The 15,333-nt window shown below is 35.0% G+C and overlaps 2 protein-coding genes across 5 annotated transcripts in view; one reads left to right on the top strand and one right to left on the bottom strand.

Moving 5' to 3' along the window:
- The window catches only part of LOC110829256 (uncharacterized), a 20,447-nt gene extending 16,051 nt beyond the window's left edge, over positions 1-4,396 (top strand). The window contains exons 6-7 of one of the 3 annotated variants that reach the window (XR_002542925.2): positions 46-314; positions 1,639-4,396. Coding sequence is in view for 1 of the 3 variants with exons in the window: in XM_022062811.2 (XP_021918503.1) it covers positions 46-258 (213 nt within the window). In the remaining 2 variants the exon portion in view is untranslated. Of the gene's footprint in view, positions 1-45 lie in introns of all 3 variants that reach the window. The other 2 variants (XM_022062811.2, XM_087360120.1) reach the window with 2 other exon arrangements.
- On the bottom strand, positions 3,523-15,333 carry LOC110829258 (pre-mRNA-splicing factor ISY1 homolog). Of its 2 annotated transcripts, XR_015538401.1 has the most exons (8): positions 15,135-15,333; positions 14,966-14,988; positions 14,676-14,839; positions 10,053-10,256; positions 8,938-9,087; positions 6,671-6,801; positions 5,829-6,088; positions 3,523-4,224 (listed from the first exon to the last, which is right to left on the bottom strand). XR_015538401.1 is itself a non-coding variant. In XM_022062813.2 (7 exons), the coding sequence occupies exons 1-7, from the start codon at positions 15,135-15,137 to the stop codon at positions 5,891-5,893; spliced, it is 873 nt and encodes a 290-aa protein (XP_021918505.1). In that variant the 5' UTR covers positions 15,138-15,333; the 3' UTR covers positions 3,523-5,890. The 2 variants fall into 2 exon arrangements, 1 of the variants encoding a protein (XP_021918505.1); XM_022062813.2 differs by having other exon boundaries at positions 3,523-6,088.

Raw genomic sequence — 15,333 nt, 5'->3', positions numbered from 1 at the left:
CATGGTCTTACATTTATCACATTATTTCCGTGTTTTCCTTTACAGGAGAAATACTTCAAATGTGATAAAAATGGACATGAATTTGAAGAAGGTGAAGAAGTGCTGAACATTGTGCCATCTAGTGTCTTCCAAATGCCATATGATGGCATCAGAAAACATAACAAGGACATGCAATTGTTGTCCAACAAGTACTTTGCCACATTACAAACAGTGCTGGAGAAAATGTCCAACCATTTGGAGTCACAATATTCCATATAACTACACAATATGTGTGGTTGTATTTTAGTGCACTCATTAATATACTGTTTAACATGGTAAGAAATTATGCAGTTGGGATGAAGACCTATATTACAGTTGAAGAGTAATAAATCTTTAGTCACATGCCAAAATGTCATTTAAGTACTGTATTATTACCAAACCATCTGATTGTACAAAGTGGTAACATACCTTTGCTTGAATATTGCATCAATAATTATATTACTGGTTTCTTTTCAGTAATTAGGGCCTTATAGACTACTGGTTACCCTAGGACCAGTTGCCACTAATACAGAATATTACAAAGTATAGTTATCGGTAGTTATTATGAAAAATGTCAGCTTCTACTCACCAAAATAATAATTAATTTGCAACCCCCAAAGCCTTTAAAATAAATACTCTATTATCATTATAGCATATGAAGACTAAATGATGTTAATTTTTAATACACTACATAGCCATTTAAACTATTATATTTATCTGGCCAATGGCATCTGATTGACATAAGAGAAACATCTGGAAGAATGTCACCAAAATATTAATATCAAGTTGGGAGAGAAAAGTCCTGAAACAAAACTATATTTATTTCAGTTTATACTGTGAATTACAACTCAAACGTTCATTAAATCTCTTGACAGAGGTGACTATATTTTTCAAGCCCTGATAATGAGAAAATCGAAAGAACTAAATTCATTTTCAATATGAGCACTACTGAGGGTGGGATGAATAGAGTTGTTACAAACTAACTCCCTGCTAGCAGAACCTACAGGTCAAACACCAAAGCCTGCAATCGGACACGGTCCTGAGTTAACTCAATCCATTTACCACCCTCACAGCCCACCTCCCTAAGATCCATCTTGATATTACCATCCTAGCTCCTTCTTGGTCTGCCCAGTGGTCATTTTCCAGAAGTATTCCCTATCAAAACTCACCCCTTGCAGCCCCCAAGTGTGCTACAGCCCATCGGAGCCTCCTATATTTCAATATCCTTGTTATGTTGGTTGACCTGTACAATTCACGCAGCTTCTCGTTATGCAATATTCTAAATTCACCAGTCATTTCTTCCTTCAAGGTAAGAGACCATGTTTCACAACCATACAAGACAACAGTCAAAATTATTGTTTTATATATCCTGATATTTAGTGTTTTGAATAGCAAACAAGATAACTATTTTTGAATTGAACACAAACAAGTGTTTCCCGAATGTATTCAACTCGAAATTTCATCATGGACCTCATTTCTATTTGTTATTGTTGTTCCCAGATACTTAAATTATGAAACATTTTCAAATGATATGTTATGTATAATTATATTCTGCCAATGTTGCTGAAGTTGATCTCATATTATGTCTGTGTATTTAGTTTTGTCTACATTTATTTCTAGGTGTATTTCCTTGCTAGCCTACAGGGGAATTTCTACATTTTTGGTTATGGTACCCACCGCATCCCCCAAGCAGATTGATGTCTTCAGCATAGGCAAGTACCTGGTGCAAGTCATTCAATTCGAGCCCTTCCTGATTCCCTCTGACCTTCCTGATGACATGAACTAGAACAAAATTAAAAACCACTGGGGATAAAGCATCCCCATTTTAGGCCACTGTGCACTGGGAACAGACGGTTACCTATACAAACTCTAGTAGATACCCGATCCATACACATCTTAATTAACCTAACAAGTCTCTTTGGTATTCCAAACTTAATCAAAATGCCATATAGTACCTCTCTTCTGAGTCATATGCCTTCCTAAAGTCCACAAATAGTTGGTCAATTGACCCATTATACTCCCATTTTTCCTCTAATATTTGTCAAATGCAAAAGATCAGATCAGTAGTTGACCTATTACGGTGGAATCCACATTGATCGTCCCTGATAGTTTTATTTATAAATGGAGTTAACCATGCCAGAATATTCAGTGAAATTTTGTATGATGTTGACAAAAGAAAGGTACCTCAGAAGTTTCTGCACTCAGTTTTGTCATCTGTTTTATGGATAGCAACAACAGTTGATTCTGTCCACTATTTTGGTAGTACTTCCGGGTTCAAAATGGAGACCATAAGGTTACATACCTCAGAGTGCAGTGTCCTACCATCTGCATGGATTAGTTCCGCTGGAATTGAGTGATACCTGGCGATGTATATCATTTTAATTTCCCAATGGCAATTTTAACTTCATTAAGGCTCAGTTCCAGGATGAAGGGCTCTGCTGTATGTACTTAAGGACCTTTAAATTTATCAGCTATGTGAATGTTTAGTAACTTACTAAAGTAATCTTTCCATCTGTCTATAATGCCATGCGAGTCCGTGAGCAGATCCCCATTCTTGTCCTTGATCAAATGTGTCCTAGGCTACTCACGACATTTAATAAGTGCCAATAGGTCTCTGTACCAAAATACTACAATCATTTTAGATATGGAAGGAAGATATTCAAAAGATATTAAAATTAACCAGGGAGTACATCAGGGTTGTAGTTTGTCATATGGTAAAAATATCATACATACAAGATGTCCCTTTCTAAAACCATTCTGTTCTTCCAATAGTAGGTCATCTGAGATATTCATAAGCCTCTTATTTAATATTTTTGCATACATTTTAGCTAGTGGCTAGTAAACTAATGCCCTAGTAGTTCTCACAGCTATTCCTCTACCCCTTTTTAAACAATGATATTAGCTTTGCTTTCTGCCATGCATTAGGTATGATGCAGTATTTCCAACATAAATTTAACAAATGAAGAAGTCTCAGTTTTAAGGGTGTACCTCCATATTTGAAGAGTTCTGAGTTAACACCATCCAAGCCAGGGGCTTCTCTATTCTTCAATCCTTGTATTGCTAATTCTTCCACACTAATTTCATCTACTACCTTCCCTGTGTCTTCTTCTGGTGCGTTCTCCTTACCAGGATAATACCATACGTTTTATAATGTTCTATCCATTGCTCCTCCTTTATAACATATAACCTTGCTGTATCTTGAAATTCACAATTTAAGTGTCTCATAACCTTGTAGGCCAAGTCAACAGTAAAATATTATTAGTGTTTTAAGTGATTTTCAAGTGTATAGAGCACTTATTAAAATCATTCCATCTAGCCATATGAATAAAAAAACTCCCGAATGGATAAACCAAGTTCGATGAAATTTTATACTGTAGAGTTATGCATAAGAGCATTAGTACATCATGTTTTCACAGTAGGTCACTGCACATGAAAACAGACGCATAAATTATTCAGACAAAGAAGGCAATTAAGAAAAATAACACTAAAGAAAGTCTGACAGACTCCACTGAAATAATATTTCTTTTATTCTGCTAATGTTGTGTTCTATCAAAATAGAATAACTTCAAAGCATACACTAAACAAAGTTATATTTTGTTTTCATATATGTAATAACAGTGAAGACTCAGGATTGAGTAATAAATTCAGACAGTTGATAATTTGATTTTCAGTTTTTAATCTAATTTTAGGATGTATTTCATATTTCATTAAGATAACAATATATATTGGTTGAAATACAGAAATCTATTTGAAAACAATAAGTTGTTTCAAATGGAACTTCCAAAGTAACAATTCTTGGAGCATGTCACTCAGTAGTAAAGATCAAAAGAACAATTGGTGCCCTGAAATTTCAAGTTATGAGAAAATCATAATTTTTAAATTAAATGAATAACTACACATCAGATCCACTGATTTGTAAATCATTTACTTCTATTGAATTGACTTTTTATACACAATTCAGGATGGTGAAGTTAAATGTATGCAATGGTACAACAACCAACAAAGAAGAATGCTTTGTGAATGGAACACAAATACGTAACTTGTTGGTATACCTGGTGGTATATTAAATAAATATGAATATGTGGTCCCCATAGTTTTGGAAGGATTTCTTCTGAAATGGATGTATCATAATGCCATTTGATAACATCTGGTATGTCTTCCCCTTATCCTCTTTGTTAATGGTAGTCTCAGCCACTGACAGGGCCACTAAATAAAACAAAAGATAAAAATACCCTTTCTGTGGGGACAACCATGAATTCACAACAGACAGGGTTAAATTAACTGTGTCTGAGAACAGATATACTATTGTATGAATCAAATTTATATTTTATACCTAGCATACAAATTCTTCTGAATAAAAATTCCATATCATATCTCATATATTGTTTCTGAGTCATCCTTTGTGCCACATCCATCTGACAGTAAAATAAATGTGACATGAACTTGTAATGTTATTATACAATAAAACTGTAGTTTCGGATATCACATCTTCGAACAGGTCACTGCATTGTACCTAGGCATTTAAGCATTTGATACCTAGGCATTTTCTGAACTATTTACACAACAGTGATACAGGCATCCTGTAATTGCACATCAGAAAGTATACAGCATTATGCTATACTGAAAACTGAACAAAAAAGCTTTAAGGCACATAGGGCTTGAAGGACTCAGTTATCAAGATATGAAATGACATTGGCGATTAGTGCCCTGATGGAGGCATGAAGGATCTCTGAAACATCGACAAACTTCTACCAGAAGGCAGCCATCTTTATACTCACTGCTGTGAAAATCTCAAATCCAACTACGAAATAAATGTTTGAGAGCTCACAATCAGTAATAAAGAAAGAGAAAGTGTAAGCATAATTGTAACAAAATGTTAGTATTGAATATATAGGAGTCACAAGTAGCTACATTAACTGTTGGAAATGGTGACCATTGTTTTCAATGCAAGTTTCAGCACCATGCATTAATGACCATCATATACAATAAAATTTTCTGGGGTGATCAGATGGCTAAACGATGAAACCACATAATCTGGTCACAACAGAACCCTGATGATGGGGACAGAGATGGTTCCTGAAACGTCAGTTTAATCATTTAGCCATCACCCGAGAAATGTTTACTGAGTTACGCCACCGTGTAAGCTTCAAATCATATATGACCATCACATACTCTTCAGTACCTCTGGAGTGCCTTCACAGTTCAACAATGCTATAGCAAGTTGTTATATCAACATCTGAGAATTGTTGGGCAAGCCATAATGGTCTGGTACAGTGGCTCAGACCTTAATCCTTTGTATCTCTTCCTGTGGGGCACACTCAAAACTAAAGTTTACTGTACATATGGATTACATAGTAGCAGAGATGAGAACTGCATCAGAAGTACTGCACATTGTATGATGGTCATGAGTGCACCGTGCCAAAGCTTGCATTGAAAACAAGTCAAAATTTTCAACAATTAATGTTGTTCATAATTACTGTACATTCAGTAATGAAGTTTAATCTACAATTGCTTATGTTTATTATTTCTTTATGCCAAACTGTGAACTCTAAAAACACATCACATCTTGATAACTAAACAGAAAATCAGGCCCCATATGCACTGTAGATTTTCTGTTCAGTTTTCAGCATAGAATAATGACGTATGCTTAACATGCAATGATCGGACATCCTATATACTTCTCTGATGCTGTCGTAACATAGGGCACAGCAGTTGGCCAAACACTCCCCAAGTGACACATATTTTTCCAAAGCAGAATGTGACAGTATATCAGTCATGTGATCATTAATAAACCAAACAATGGTTCTTACCAGTGGTCATCCCATACAGTTTCTTGCACAGTTTTCCTGGACATATTAGTTTATCACAGTTTTCATGTATGAACTCCCAACAAGTCTTTCACTTCTTCTGACTGATTAATTAAGTTTTCACTTGCATATTTTTCCAAAAGTTCCTGTTTTTTACGCCTCAGTAATGCCTCTTCTACTTCTCGTTGTGATGGGACTGGAACGTGTGCGATGAACTTTGGCTGCTGGGCTTCTTCTGAAGTCTGCTTTTCATCTTCATCAGACTAGCAGACAAAATGTTTATATATAATTACTTGCCTAAATAAGGAACACTATGTACTGTGGACTCTCCATTAATCAGCTCTCTCTTAGCTCTATGGCTTAACTGCCTTGACATTTTCTGAGGATTCCTGAATTCCCAATACGATGAAATAATTCTTCATACACATAATGTACTATATTTTTATTATTTATTTATTTAATGTTTCTCCAAAAGAATGTAACTCTGTATTAACCAACTTTATGATTAACCACCCTACCACTTGGCCCCATTTATGCTGATTAAGTGAGACCACTATGTATCTAAACCTTTAGACTACTTTTACGTTAAAAACAATCTTTAAAATCCACAATAAAGTACAGACATTTCCTTTAACTATTACCTCCTCCATGCTTCTAAACTAAAACACAGTAACATAACTAACTGCATGCATGATGTTACTAACACTACTAGTCTTTAGTTCTAGAGGTACACAGACCAAAATTATCTGACACACTGAACATGTTACACGTTCAGAAGTTTCACTTTTTTGCATGCTGCAGGGCAAGATATCAAATACAAAGTTGTCTGTGCAGTGTCCCCTTACATCCATTTCTGGTGGCACAGCATAAATATTCTCTTCCTCTTCTTCTTCTTGGGCTTGACCCAGGTCTTCTCCCACTGCATGAAGAGATGCCTCTTTCTTTGCTTTCCAATCAGCCACAGCATTTGCTATTGCTGTGAAAATTCAAGTAAAAGTGTAACACAAACACCAAATCAATTTAAAAATTAAGAATCTCACTGAAGATAAACATATTAACTCATCCACTACTATAAATCAGAAGATACAAATAATTTTGTTTCCCCTCTTTAGCATTTGTCCCACTTTGGCAGGGTCTGCTTTATTCCTCTCTTTGGAGGTTTGCTTCATCTATTAGACATTTGGTAGGACTCCTTGGTCACGTGATCAGCTTGTCGCAAGGCCTCTACTTGTACACAGGACAGCACAACACAGAAGGACGTGGACAAACATCCATGCCTTGAGTGGGATTCGAACCCACGGTCCCAGTGTCCGAGCGGCACAAGGCCCACACCTCAGACCAAGCGGCCACTGTGACGGCTAGAAGATACAAATAATGAAGACTAGTATTTGTATACTTGTAAGTAGGTGGATAGAAAAAAATATCAACCAGACATTAACAAATACCTAAACACATTTTAGTACAGCCAATCTTTCATACTCATTGGACTAACTACCTATAGCTCAGTGGTAATGTTCAGCTTGTATTCAGGATGACCTCAGTTTGAATCTCAGCTGGTGGTGGATATCCTGACTAGATATTTATTTAATTTCTTCAGTCTCTCCTTTTACTGTACCCACTGAACTCTCATTATAGGCTCACATAATAGATTTTTTTATATAAATGAAGCTCTGAATACTATTGCTATTTTGATAACTATCATAATTTACAACTATATCATGAACACTGATTTCATTGTCACTGTCAGAATCCAAATCTACAAACTTTCTTCAGAATAAGTCATCATTTGACATGTCTTCTAAATGCTCACCGGACATAACGACTGATAACATTCTGCTTGTTGATGCTGGTGTTTGAATACACTAAACTAATCGAGTGTTATTTTACAGTTCACACAGCCAGGCTGATTACATTCACACCAGTACAAGAAAAAGTTTAAGAAATAGGAATAAATCATAAGGAACATAATCAGCCGACAGAAATGCCATTCTTTCTTTCACAAAGTTACTGTGTCATAATCAAAGGTAAAGTTGTCCCCAGTGTGTAACTAAGCACTACACAATGCTGACATATAGGAGAGTGGAGGTACAGCTTCATGCATTCTTAACCTTGGCACTAGAAGGTGGTGAGTGGTTAACTTCAAGCCCTGACCACTTTACCACCAAAGAACCCTCGTACCCAAGTGTCTAACAAACAGGCAGCATGGACACCAGAGCCTGTCCTGATGCTATGGCAAAGAGACTAATCCTGCCCTGTAAGGAATTATATCCCATACATCAAGCCCACAGCCTAGTTACTATACTGACAGCCATCCTTTCTCACTGTCTCATAATACTTTAAGATGTGGATCTCATATTTTCTAGTACTTTCAACTGTGTTCATAAATGTAATGCACTATGAACCCAGTATATTATTGTTTTTTCAGTGACATGTAAGTAAAGTGTCCCACTACACGTATATGCAGGCACTTGGGGGAGCGGAGGTATAGCTCCTACTCTTTTTTGAGTGGTTAGCATCACACCCCGGCCGTGCTTTACCCCAGGAAAGGATACCGGTGCCCATTGGACAGGAGGCTGGGTGGGGCCCAGAGCTGGTCTGGAGGCAGAGGCTAGATGAAAAATACTCTGCCCCCGTCTGGGATCGAACCCCAATCGCCCAGCCCGTAGCTAGTCACTATACTGACTGAGCTACCCTGGTTCAGTGACCTGCTTGTTGTCAATCATCATCTTACAAATTCAACTTTCAGTTTATGAAAAAAGGAAATTAAAAGGCCCAAAATCAGGTGAGTAGGAAAGATGTGATACCACAGAAATATTGTGTTCCACCAGACATTCAACTCCAGGCAGAGCAGTAAGGGATATAATGAGTCAGGTGCAATTTTCCCATGTTTCTCTGCATTTCTAACAAAATAATGTAAATGTGGGAAACCAATGACAGATGATGCAGAGAAGGTACTTATGTCTGTATGATTTAAAAATGCCAACAATATGACCTTAACATTTGATCATATCTGCTGTGCTTTCTTCCACTGTGGTGAACGTAGAAAACTGCTGCCACACTTCCTGATTATATATGTAAATCCAAAATTCATGATCAGTTACAATGCATATACCTCTTCTTTCCTCATTTTGTTCGAGTGGTGTTAGAATTCCATCATCATCATCTCGATAACCATAATAATCAGCATCAATGTCTTTCATGAGCTCAGCACGTGTCTTTCTCGGGGGAGGGGGCGGTTCCTGTTCAAAAAGCTCTCTCACACCTGTAGAACAAAATAACTTCTTTTGAAATTTCCAGAATAAAAAACATTCCTTCAGCTGTAGTTCATGTAACAGTCTGCAGTCCCTCTTAAAGTGTGCCCAGTGCAAAATTTGATAAATGTCAGAAATGCAGATTTAGTTATCAGTTAGTTCAGGGAGGTAAGTTATATTCATACACAAGAAATGCAAGTGATATGAATATAACTTACTTTCCTGAACTAACAACAAATACCATGTTATTAAGTTATTTTGCCATGTAAATGAAGTACCAAATGATTGGAACAACACCTGATTCCATGATACATTTCATAAAATAATATGTTTTCAACACTCCATGAACAGCCCCATGCATAGTTTCTTCCACCATTTGTGCGTAAATACACAATTTAAATGCCAAACTAGTAACAGAAAAGAGGAATGAAGGATGAGTTAGTGGTACATAAGGTTAAGTTTATTAATCAGGCACTAATGAGGTATGAACAACCTAGTCATTAACACTGATCTTTCACTGATAAGTGATCACTGTCACATTACCAATACCAAGTTATGAATGAAAGAGCAGTATCATGTTATCATAATAGTTCTTAGGATCAGAAACTGTTGAAATAAGAATAATTATTTAGTCTGTCAATAAAAATCACTTTTGATTAATTAACTGTCTTGCTGGAAACAGATTCTTAAAGGTTAGATATGCCTCTTTGTGACAACTTGGTACATTAATAGATTCCTTCCACTGTTGTGACATTTCCTCCTTATTCCATTTAGCGCAAATAAGTTGGAGCTGAACAGTTGTGAGAAATAAAGAAACATAAGAATTTAAAGAAAAGATAAAATTTCCATGATTATTTTATAAATGTTTATGTTGCACGTATATGTATTAGCTTAAGCTTTAAAATAAAACCCAAAAACACCTCTGACATTACTTAATTCAAAAAAGATTTGGCATTTATTAAAATATTTATCTTACCTGGCAAGTCTTTGGCTGCTCCAAAATACTTGTAACCTCGATTCCCAGGAACCTCCTTGCCCTCATGATCCAACATACGAGGTCCTACCTTGGCATAATCAGGACCTCCAAGTTCTCGTATCTGTGTCTCCCAGTGACCCTTCTCACGGAGAAGTTTGTTTATCTCATCATTTAGATCTCGGATCCTAAACTCACCAAGCCCAGCTGCACAGAGGAAAGGGTCCACCATACTCATATCATTTCAGGTATGTAAGGAAACAAGACTTCTTATTTGGTCATGAAAACATTTAATCTTCTCTTACTGACAGTAAATACGAAGTGAGAAATGGAATACTAAGAGGATATTAAACAAATACAGAAGAACATAATTAGGACTTTCATTTTATGGATCTTTTGTGAAAGATATAAGAAATGAGGAAGATGCAACTATGGGGTACTTCAAGGTACTATCCTGTAATTCACCAGGAGGAACTGGGGAAAACTATTAAAAAACATTTCAGTCAGGGCATTTGGGGTCGCAACAAAAATCTTAACCATGCCTGCCAGCCACACACACACACACACAGCTGCTGCCCTAAAAAAGAGGCAGCAAATAAAAAATACTCAGTATGGCACTGAGAACCAATTCCAGTTTCAGAAGTTAATAGTGTGTTTCATCTTATCACTGAGCATCATTCTTAAATCCTCTAAAAATGTGGATCTAATTCCTGTGAAATGTTATAACAATCCACTGAATTAAAAAATGTAATTGTTAAAGAGAATATTCCCAAAAATAGGAAATTAGTAAAATATATGCCAAATTTGGAAATTTGGGATGAACTGGAATATTTTTGCTTATTAGGTAAAACAAATTAAAAACACATCACATAAACTCGCCTGATGCAGTATAACAATACCCATCAACAAATTTACATTCAAAGAGAAAACAAAAAATTTGTATTCAAATTTACAGTTCATGGAAAAAAAGTCTCTTATTTCAGCCTCCTCTTTAATTATTAGCATACTTAATGTAAAGCTGTCCCACTATACACCATGTAGGCGCTTGGGGGGAGTGAAGGTATAGTATGAGGTCTTAACCTGGCATTAGATAGGGGTGAGTGGTCAGCTTAACACATAACTTATTTAAATAACTGTCAGTACTGTACATTCTGTACAGATATTCATTTGTTAAACTTTTTTCCAGTGCTCTTCTTAGAATGATAATAGCTTCATGAGTTTGCTATTTGCTAACTGGAATTTGTTCAGGTTCATGCTTATTTTTCTCTTCACCCTACTCCCTGGATTAATTAATTAGACAGTGGGCAATTTATTCATCTGTTAACACACAACTAACCTGAAGATCATGATATATGTCCACCCAGTCATTAACTCCTGTTCACACGTGTCAGGTTCTCCACATGAGTACCATGGACTTTTTGAAAAGATTCACAAGTATTGAGCCAGGAAATGGAATTAGGCTACTTACAAACAAAGATAATGATAAACTATATAAAAATTAGGTTATATTTTAGAATAGGGCTGTAATTCTGTCCTTAACCATCTTCTCTGCAGAAGCGGAGGCACTTCTACAAATCGTGCAATAATCTGGAGCAGCTCCGGAGTACAGTCCTGTATTGTCTGTATCAAAGATATCCTTTGGACTATTAAGAGTTTAATAGTTTCCTAATCTGTAGTAGCCAGATGTCAGCTGCTGAACCATAACAATTGTTTCTCTCCATGAGGGTTTACATAAACAATACTGTGTCTCTCCTTGTATCTTGTCAGCCACCCACCAAAATCATTGGCTTTTTGAATGCTGCAATTTTGCCTTCTTAAATTCAATTTGTCACATGTATCTTTCCTGTTCTTATTCACTGATATTTTTATAAAAAATATTAAAATTTACATGGAAAAATCACACACCACTCAGTGAGGATTAACAGCAACACACAAAAATAAACAATACTTTTATTTTCCGTCGTTTACACAAGCTTATTGTTAAAATCATATAAAATTTCACATAAAATTGTTACATTTTAAAATTGACGACATGTTTCGATATACAATCTTATCATCGTCAGGTCTATCAAAATTAAAATTAAAATCTGGTGTATCTGTTGCTCTGCTTATATTGTTTTTGTTTTTACTCGTTTTTACTACATCTCCAGGCTTCTTCGATTTTATTTTTGGAGACGCGCCTGGGTGCCTATATCTGCAAAATCAATTTTAATTTTCATATCGTGATAAGGCTACCGAAATAGGAAATGGAATAATATTACTCTAATTTATAATATTTTAAGGAATTATTCAAATATATCGTATTACAAGCAAAATGAATGCAATCACAAAATATAAAGTATTATAACATACCGGGTTGTGTATGAGGTGCGTGTCCGTTGTTATTGAATGGCAGACAGTAACTGAGTTGTGAGTATCGTGTATGGCTATATATATATTGGGTGAAAGTTGTTTAGGGGGTTGGGTCAATGGACTGTAGAATGTTAAATATCGGATTGTTCGTGTAAATGTTGCTGTCGTTTAATGCAAGGTTCTGTTTATGTGTTCTTTGTATATGATATTTCTCTATGGTGTCTCTATGTCGTTTATTTTGTATTATTTTTATAATGTCCAATGTATGTTCTATTTTGTTGTATGAATGTCCTGTGTTTAATATATGCTTTGCATATGCTGAATGGTCTTTATTATGTTTTATTGCTGTAATATGTTCTTTATATCTTTGATTAAAGGTGCGTCCAGTTTGGCCTATATAGGTTAATGGGCAATCATTGCATTTCAACCTATATATGCCTGGTTTTTCGTATTGATTTGTTGTATCTATTTGTGGTTTTTGTTTCAAGATGTTTTTATAGTGTTTTTTGTTCTAAATGCTATTTTTATGTTATTTGTTTTAAATGTTTTTGTTATATATTTGGTTTCTTTTCCTATATATGTGAATGTGGCCCATTTGTTTTGTTTATTTTCGTTTCCGTCTTCATTTATGTTGTTTATATTGTTTATTTTATTTTTGGGTTTTACTTCATGATTATTATATCCGTTTTCTATTAGAATTTGTTTTATTGTGTTACATTCAATTTGTTTGTTTACTGTGGTTATGGGATATGTATTTTTCCTGTTTATTAAGTAGTTAATAGCCATCTGTTTATGTTCATTCGGATGGCATGAAGAGGCATGTATTATGGTGCTTGTATTTGTGGGCTTTCTATATATTTTGAATTCGAAGTTATTTTCGTTTCGTATTATAGTTAGATCTAAATAATTTAATTTGTTATTTTGTTCTTTTTCTAAAGTGAATTGTATATTTTGATTTATGTTGTTAAATTCATTTAAAACATTTTTTATGTCTGTATTTTTTCCATCAAAAATCATGAGTATAAGAACATATTACAGCAATAAAACATAATAAAGACCATTCAGCATATGCAAAGCATATATTAAACACAGGACATTCATACAACAAAATAGAACATACATTGGACATTATAAAAATAATACAAAATAAACGACATAGAGACACCATAGAGAAATATCATATACAAAGAACACATAAACAGAACCTTGCATTAAATGACAGCAACATTTACACGAACAATCCGATATTTAACATTCTACAGTCCATTGACCCAACCCCCTAAACAACTTTCACCCAATATATATATAGCCATACACGATACTCACAACTCAGTTACTGTCTGCCATTCAATAACAACGGACACGCACCTCATACACAACCCGGTATGTTATAATACTTTATATTTTGTGATTGCATTCATTTTGCTTGTAATACGATATATTTGAATAATTCCTTAAAATATTATAAATTAGAGTAATATTATTCCATTTCCTATTTCGGTAGCCTTATCACGATATGAAAATTAAAATTGATTTTGCAGATATAGGCACCCAGGCGCGTCTCCAAAAATAAAATCGAAGAAGCCTGGAGATGTAGTAAAAACGAGTAAAAACAAAAACAATATAAGCAGAGCAACAGATACACCAGATTTTAATTTTAATTTTGATAGACCTGACGATGATAAGATTGTATATCGAAACATGTCGTCAATTTTAAAATGTAACAATTTTATGTGAAATTTTATATGATTTTAACAATAAGCTTGTGTAAACGACGGAAAATAAAAGTATTGTATTGAAACACAAGCATGATGCAATTAAGATATAAAAATAAACAACTGACTGAGACACCAAGAAGATGTACCAATTTTCTGGCTGTGGTGTTTAATTTGCAGAAGTGAAAAAACTAAAGAAAAATTGGTTTTACCATTCTTAAACTTATTAAATCTTTATGATGAGGTATCCTGGCAAACAATAAAATCTGAACTTACTGTCCAGGAAGGATAACCCTGATTTTGCAAATCATTAGCTGTTCAACTATTGTTCTGTAGCTATTCAGTCTACTCCATGTGGAGTGAGGTCCACCACCCCTATTTATAGAAGAAAATTGTCCAGGTAAAAGAGGTAAGCGACTATCAGGTGTGCAGCACCATGTAAAATTCTTGTCTAAGTAAAGAATATGACCTCCCCTTTAATAACCAGTGAACATACTAAGGGACATCACTGCATTACTCCATTAAAATTAAATACTTAATTTTTTTGTGACACACATACCATTTTGTATCTGAGCAACTTTCTTCGCAGTTTCTCGAATAATTTGCATTCTCCATTTCTCTGCTTTGGGCAGATCAAGACATTCAGATGCAAGATATGGTCTCCTTTCCCTTTCCTTTCCTGTATCACTTACTTGGGCCGCCCTCCAACGGGCCAAAGTTGTCCTGGAACCAATGGTATGACCAAATAAGAGAACTGAGCATTAAAACAGTAAAAATTTCATAATGAGTAAGCATCATACATGTCCCATTCTTATCACCTATTACTTCAGTGAAATTTCGTTTACTTACATCGCTTTCTCAGCATTTCGGGCCTGAGAAAAACAAATAAAAATAATATTAGTAACTTTGTACAATTAAAATAAATTATAGCTTTAAAGTACATGATTTTGGATTCGGCCACTCAGAATTTATCCTCGTAACTTTATTTATAGTTTACAGCCACACAACCTAAAATTACCATTGCAAAAACGAATCCGAGATATATACAACTTTGTAAGAACTGCTACTGCTGGTGTCTGAAAATTTAACTGCCCATTTTAAACACCGCTTTAGTGTTAAAATTCTTTATTTTACAACACGTTTTCAAATAGACATCACACAATTCCGCTTTCACAACATAAGCATGCACACATAGACTAGATCATAAAGTAAGAGCA

Source organism: Zootermopsis nevadensis, unplaced genomic scaffold, assembly GCF_977971745.1.
Source record: "Zootermopsis nevadensis isolate Lab colony 2312 unplaced genomic scaffold, Znev_1.0 Znev_ptg000001l, whole genome shotgun sequence".
NCBI lineage: Eukaryota > Metazoa > Arthropoda > Insecta > Blattodea > Termopsidae > Zootermopsis > Zootermopsis nevadensis.
This window is presented reverse-complemented; position numbering and strand designations above follow the sequence as displayed.

Bases quoted from the DNA above. Each gene is read 5' to 3' on its own strand.
- LOC110829258 (XM_022062813.2), bottom strand. The intron at 14,840-14,965 runs GTAAGTAAACGA...CATTGGTTCCAG, and splicing joins CGAAATGCTGAGAAAGCGAT to GACAACTTTGGCCCGTTGGA. The intron at 9,088-10,052 runs GTAAGATAAATA...TTTGTTCTACAG, and splicing joins AGCAGCCAAAGACTTGCCAG to GTGTGAGAGAGCTTTTTGAA.